The 6,541-nt window shown below is 35.3% G+C and overlaps 1 protein-coding gene across 1 annotated transcript in view; it reads right to left on the bottom strand.

Annotated features, from left to right (window-relative positions):
- Dhx29 (DEAH (Asp-Glu-Ala-His) box polypeptide 29) overlaps positions 1-6,541 on the bottom strand; it is a 59,405-nt gene that overhangs the window by 41,303 nt on the left and 11,561 nt on the right. The window contains exons 7-10 of the mRNA XM_013018505.1: positions 5,523-5,649; positions 4,719-4,874; positions 2,878-3,043; positions 2,202-2,325 (exon numbers count right to left, since the gene is read on the bottom strand). Coding sequence (XP_012873959.1) covers positions 2,202-2,325; positions 2,878-3,043; positions 4,719-4,874; positions 5,523-5,649 — 573 coding nt within the window. The remainder of the gene's footprint in view (positions 1-2,201; positions 2,326-2,877; positions 3,044-4,718; positions 4,875-5,522; positions 5,650-6,541) is intronic.

Below are 6,541 nucleotides of genomic sequence, written 5' to 3'. Positions count from 1 at the left end.
AGTCTCACGGTCTCTCCTGCCCGGGCTGGCTTTGAACCGCGATCCTCAGATCTCAGCCTCCTGAGTAGCTAGGATTACAGGCATGAGCCACCAGCGCCCAGCCACATTCAAGTTTTTAAAATTACTAGATGGGGAAACTAAGTTAATCTCTCTGGCTTCAGTTTCTGCATTAAAAAAGACTAGTAACAAAGTCCTGTCTCCGCCTCCCCAAGGCCGGCCTCCTCCCCCCACACACTTTGAGTATTAATTTAGCACATGTGAAGAGTTTATTTCTACAGTATGGCAAACTAAAGAATAAATGTTAACTATTTATTTCTGCAGTTGGGCTAAATAAAATATAGATGAACATAAAACTTAAAAAAATACCTAACACTCTTTGAGATTTGGGCAGTTGTATACAAGAGACCAATGCACTACATGAGACTGAATTAAAGTTTTTCAAATTCTGTGCCTCAAATAACTCACAATTATCTCTCAAGTAAACATAGCTTATGATAACTTATTTTACAAAATAAAAACATTAAGAACTGGCAGAAACTAAGAAGAATAATAAGAGTTGCACTTAAATGAGCGTCTAAAATTTTTGTTTGTTTCTTTTTTTTTTTGGGTCGGTCGTAGGGCTTGAACTCTGGGTTTGAGCGCTGTCCCTGCGCTCTTCAGCTCAAGGTGAGCACTCTACTGCTTGAGCTACAGTGCCACTTCTGGTTTTCTAGTGGTTTTTATTGGAGATAAGAGTCTCACAGACTTTCTTGCCTGGGCTGGCTTTGAACCTGACCCTCATATCTCAGTCTCCTGAGTAGGTAGGATTATAGGAGTAAGCCACCAGTGTCCGGCTGAGTGTCTAAAATTTTAAATGGTTCTATCTTCTCTAAAGAAAGAAAAACAAGCTGGAGGCTGATGGTGGCTCACAACTGTAATTCTAGCTACTCAGGAGGCTGAGACTTGAGAATTGCTGTTCAAATCCAGCTGCAGCAGGAAAGTCTGTGAAATTCTTATCTCCATTAATTACTAAAAAGGCCCAAAGTGGAGCTTTAACTCATGTGGCAGAGCACTAGCCTTGAGGAGAAAAGTTCAGAGACAAGCCCAAGGAAACACATGCACAAACACACATATACAAATAAAGATTAAATAATACTGTGTTGATAATCCAAATTTTAAAGAGTATCCTGTGTTCTCTTAAAGAACTACTTTCTAGCCGGGAGCTGGTGGCTCACGCCTGTATCCTAGCTACTCAGGAGGCTGAGACCTGAGGATTGTGGTTCAAAGCCAGCCCAGGCAGGAAAGTCCGTGAAACTCTTATCTCCAATAAACCACCAGAAAACCGGAAGTGGCGCTGTAGCTCAAGTGGTAGAGCACTAGCCTTGAGCTGAAGAGCTGAGGGACAGTGCTCAGGCCCGGAGTTCAAACCCCACAACTGACAAAAAAAAAAAAAAAAGAACTACTTTCTGTAGTACTTTTTTTTTTTTTAACATTTTCCTTAAACTGGAAGTGTACAGTTGGTATAACCTGAAATTAAGTGTCTAAAATGTCTAAGTTGAGAGGCAATATAACATTAAAGGCAAATAAACTTAAAAGAAAATCTCTTAAATTTAACCAGTTCACACAATTATTTATCTGTAAATGATCCAAAAGTTGGAACTTTTCCTTTTAGACCTGTAATTTAAGAGAAAGACTGAGCTATGTTTAAGTTGAAAGGAAATGAAATTATAATCAGAAATGAAAATTAATCAGAAGACATACACAGTAAAACTGGAACAGAGGGCCATAGTAAAAACTACCTTACAAATACTAATTATATATATAATATATATAATTATATATGATATAATTATATATATAATTCTAATATATAAGGGTTGAGCATCCCTTATCCAAAATGCTTTGAGATGAGAAATGTTTTGCCTTTGGCTTGAGGTTATTTGCATATAGATAGAGGTATACATAGGAAGTTAGAACTCAAGTCTAAACACAAAATCCATTTATGTTTCATATATACCTTATAAACATACCCTGACGATAAGACATAACATTTTAAAATAATTTTTTCCATTCAAGTTTCTTGATGTCAAATTTTCCACTTGTCATGTCACGCCTCTCCAAATTCAGATTTTGAAGCAAACAGTTTTAGATTAAGGATATTCAACCTATACATAAATTAGTCCACAAATGATTTCTGAAGTATCTAGGCCTAAAAGTCTTACCTGACCTTTCACTAAACGATAAAGGGCTAAAGTAGCTCCCAGGTGCTGAGCTTGCATGCCATCCTCTGTTAGGATTGTAGGACACACTGCTAGGACGTCATCTTCAGACTTGACTACTCTTACCCTAAAAGAAGTTAAACAAACAACTTTTTAAAATTCCTGAGGCTGGATAAAAAAACCTTTAAGTTTGAATTATTTAGAAGTGTTCATGGAAGGCATTGCAGTATTTATTTATATTTGTCGTACTGGTACTTAAACTCAGACTTAAACTGGGGTTAGCCAGGGGCTCTACCACTTGAATCAAGTCTCCAGTCATTTTTGCTTTAGTTTTTTTTCAAATAGGGCCTCGTGCTAGTCTGGCCATGATCCTAACTAATATGCCTCCACATAGTTTGGATGAGACACACCACTTTGTAGGTTATGATGGAGTTTCACTAACTTTTTGCTCCAAACTTTTTGTTCTAGACTTGAACCTCAATCCTCCAGATCTATGTTTCCAAAGTAGTTGGGATTATAGGCATAAATGTTATACCTAGCCTAGATGGTTTATATGCACTACGAACCCAAGATAGGGGATTATGCATTCCTCCATGTCCATTTAATTCATAAGAAATAGAAATATTTTCACTTTACTTTTTCTTTCTAAAAGTTCATCCAGTTAACCAGGAAAACATACCTACATTTCCAGTATCTACCTACTGCAACTTTTTCAAAGGAAGGGTTTGGACTCTTGGGAAGATTCTTCCTAACCCAATCAATCAGAAATTGTTTGGGAGATTTTCCAGTCCAGCTTCGAGTTGTATAGTCAAAATTTCTTACATCATGGGGTTCTTTCTTTTTATCTAAAACAGCAGACAAAGATTCGTTTTTAAAATAGCGGTTATGCAGCAATATAAATTCTCTTTTGAGTGACTGAAATCTTCCCATTTTTGGGAACATCATTTTCAGAAGAGAATGGATAAAGATAGGATAAAAAGGTTTGCTTTTCCACAGCTGATGTAATTCTTTTAATAGACTATTGAATCATATAAAATTCTGAATCTTTGAAAGAAATTATCTTGAGAAACTGATATATTCTTACAAAATATCTATCAGAATGACATTTGGTAGGTGCCCTATCATTAGTCATTATAAAAATATAAACCAGAAGTCTTATTCCTTCTTAACACAGCCACTGCCATCATCATCATAAGCTGTAAACTACAGATATTTACTATTACCTAAAAGGATTTTATGGTCCACCTCTGCTTTTCACTTATAATCCTTCTCCATAACTCCCTATATACTGTGATCACAGTAGCCTTCAGACAATTCCCCAGATACTCTTAATATGCCTGGCTTAATATAGTAGTCATGTGGTTAGTTAAATGTTTATTTTCTCAGATACACTAACATTTTTTTTTGTTGTTGTTGTTGCGGCTTGAACTCTGGGCTTGGGCACTCCCTCAGCTCTTCAGCTCAAGATGAGCACTCTACTTGCTTGAGCTACAGCACCACTTCCGGTTTTCTGGTGGTTTATTGGAGACAAGTCTCAGGGTCTCTTCTGCCTGGCTTGGCTTTGAACCATGATCCTCAGATCTTGTCCTCCTGAGTAGCTAGGATTATAGGTGTGAGCCACCAGTGCCCAGCCACTAACATTTTAGGTCTTCATTATTCTTATTTTGCTAGTAACTATCATATTCGATGGACAGTGGAAATAGAGCCTTTCCATTCTAGAAAGCTCTGTTGAGGAGTTATGGTGCAAACACTTCCTTTCACTTTAGACTTCTAAAGTGGAGGTTCTTTCCAGCAATTTGTCACCAGGATAACATCTAATCATTTTTCAGATGTCAAGAGTTAAATATCAGTAAGGTATCCCCAGTCTAAACTAGGTCATCTTGATTATCAAAAGTCAATATTTTTTTGAGACATCACAATTTTAAAATATATACTTATTTGTATATTTAAAGCTACCTTTCCTAAAGAAGGAACTGGGTTATTTTATTAATTACTGTACACACGGCACCTATTATTCTGCATAATAAAGATTCAAAACAAATGTAAAGAATTATGTAGCTAGAGCATCCAGATGGAAAAAAAAAGTGGCAAGCTCGAGTATGAAGAATGCAAGGTATCTCAATGTCATAGAAAAGGTTTTGGCTTGTTACTGATGTCAATAGACATGGAGTCAACTGAAGTTTGAGTCTGATCCTAAGCAGTGAAAAAAAAATACCCCTTAAAAAACCAAAACCAAAATAAGTTTGTAACAGGAAACTCACATTTAGAGCTATGGTACAGAAACAAAGCTGGTACAAATTAGGAGAATGGGCTGTACATGAGACTGAAGCACATCATTTATAGTTGTGAATACTATGTAAGTGAGTTATTATGGTTTTTCCTACTTAAAAAAAGAAAGTATGACTTCATTGCCAATATTAAGAAATCATAAGAATGCAAAGGAACGAATTTTATAATGATATAATCTTTGGTATTTTGTTATTAATAAATTACACAGGGACCACTTTTCCTTTATTTTACCTTTTTGCTCTTCATTAACAGCAGATTTTTCAAATAAATTAAAGTTCAAAGCATTTTCTTCTTCTGTGACTACAGGAGGCTTTTTCTTTTCATTTTGCTGATGTGAAATTTTGATGGCTGGATTGAATATTGGATGGTCTTCTAAAGTTTCCATTTCTGCCAAGGAAAAGATGTCTTTCATGTATTTGTATTTATGCCTTATTATTTTGCAAAAGTGGTTTAAAAACAGGCTTCTGCTTTTTCTTGGAGTCAATTACTTAATAATTGTTACTAGGTAGTCTGTTAGAGGTTAGAGACAAGCTATTAGCTTTTATAGGTAATTTATTTAAAAGATGTAATAGGTAGGCCTGCAAAGAACATACTCATCTGAAATAAATACATGTAAGATTGCATTTGTGTTGCTTTCTTGAATGGAGATGCTATTTTATGGTATAAATCTATAGTTGGCAAATTATGGCCTGCAAGCCAAATCTCAGGCCCACTCCCTGTTTATATATGGCCTGTGTGTTAAGATAGCTTCTATATTTTTCCAATGGTTGAAAAACTATAAAGAATACTTGGTGACATGTGTAGCTAAGTTTCCATAGATAAAGTCTGATAAGAACGTAAGTCTTCATTTTGCTACTATCTATGGCTTCTTTTATGTTGTAACAGCAGAGTTGAGAAGTTATGACAGACCGATCCACAAAGTCTATGCTATTTATAACCATTTGCATTGCTACAGAAAAGGCTGGACACTCTCAGCTATAAACTGTTAGACAAGAACAGAAATATTTTTCCATTGAGGAATTTGAAAATCTTTACCTCTTTGAAATTTCCTTATTTTTTCTTGAGCTTCTTTTTGTCCTTGCTTGTTTTTTTCTAGTTTAAAGGAAGCTGCTTGCTCCTTTGCATCTGAAAGTTTTGCTGCAAGGTGCAAGTATCTTTCATTCTGTTCCAAATAAAACAATGAGGAAGAAATGAAAAAAAAAAGATTAGCTTATCTATGGTCAATACAATGTCATAAAAGAGCAAATCTACTTTTAGGAATTTTTCATAGAGAAATTAAAGAAATGGAAGTTATACATTAAAAAGGGGCTTCTGAGAAAAATGTGTGTAACAAAGTTGGGTGCTGGTCACTCATGACTGCAATTCTAGCTACGCAGGATAAGTAGCTCATTCAAGTGAGCCTCACCAGAAAAGTCTGTGGGACTCATCACCAATTAACCACCAAAAAACCAGAAGTGGAACTGCAGCTCAAGCGATAGAGCCATATTGGCTATGTACAACAGTATTTATTTACTATGAACAAAGATACTGTAAACATTTGTCAATGTTTACAGTATAAACATTTTATACTATAAAAATTTGTCAATGATTTCATTTTTCTTAATATCTATAAATGAAACCGCTCAGTTGGAGGGCATTTAATTTTATGTGGATAAGCCAACAAGTCTTCCAGATTGGAACCATTTTATATTCCTCTTAGCAAGTATGAATGTTCCAGTCACTCTATCTCTCTATTACTGATTTTCTAAATTGCAGCCATTTTGATGGATATGTATCTCATTGTAATTTTCATTCCTTTAAAGATTAAAAAACACTTTTTACATATCAATTGGCCTTCCATGTTTTTGCAAGGTGTCTGTTTTTAGAAAGCTTTTCATATAATTGTAAACAGATACATGTTATTAAATGTACATGTTATTTTCTTCCTGTAATATGCTTTTTTCATTTTAACAGTTTGAATCCTAAATGTCCTCCAAAGGCTCATTAGTCACTGGGTGCATAGGCTTGAAAACAACACTGGGATTCTAGTCCTTTTTCTGTGCTTTGCTTTCGGC

Source organism: Dipodomys ordii, unplaced genomic scaffold, assembly GCF_000151885.1.
Source record: "Dipodomys ordii isolate 6190 unplaced genomic scaffold, Dord_2.0 Scaffold41, whole genome shotgun sequence".
NCBI lineage: Eukaryota > Metazoa > Chordata > Mammalia > Rodentia > Heteromyidae > Dipodomys > Dipodomys ordii.
This window is presented reverse-complemented; position numbering and strand designations above follow the sequence as displayed.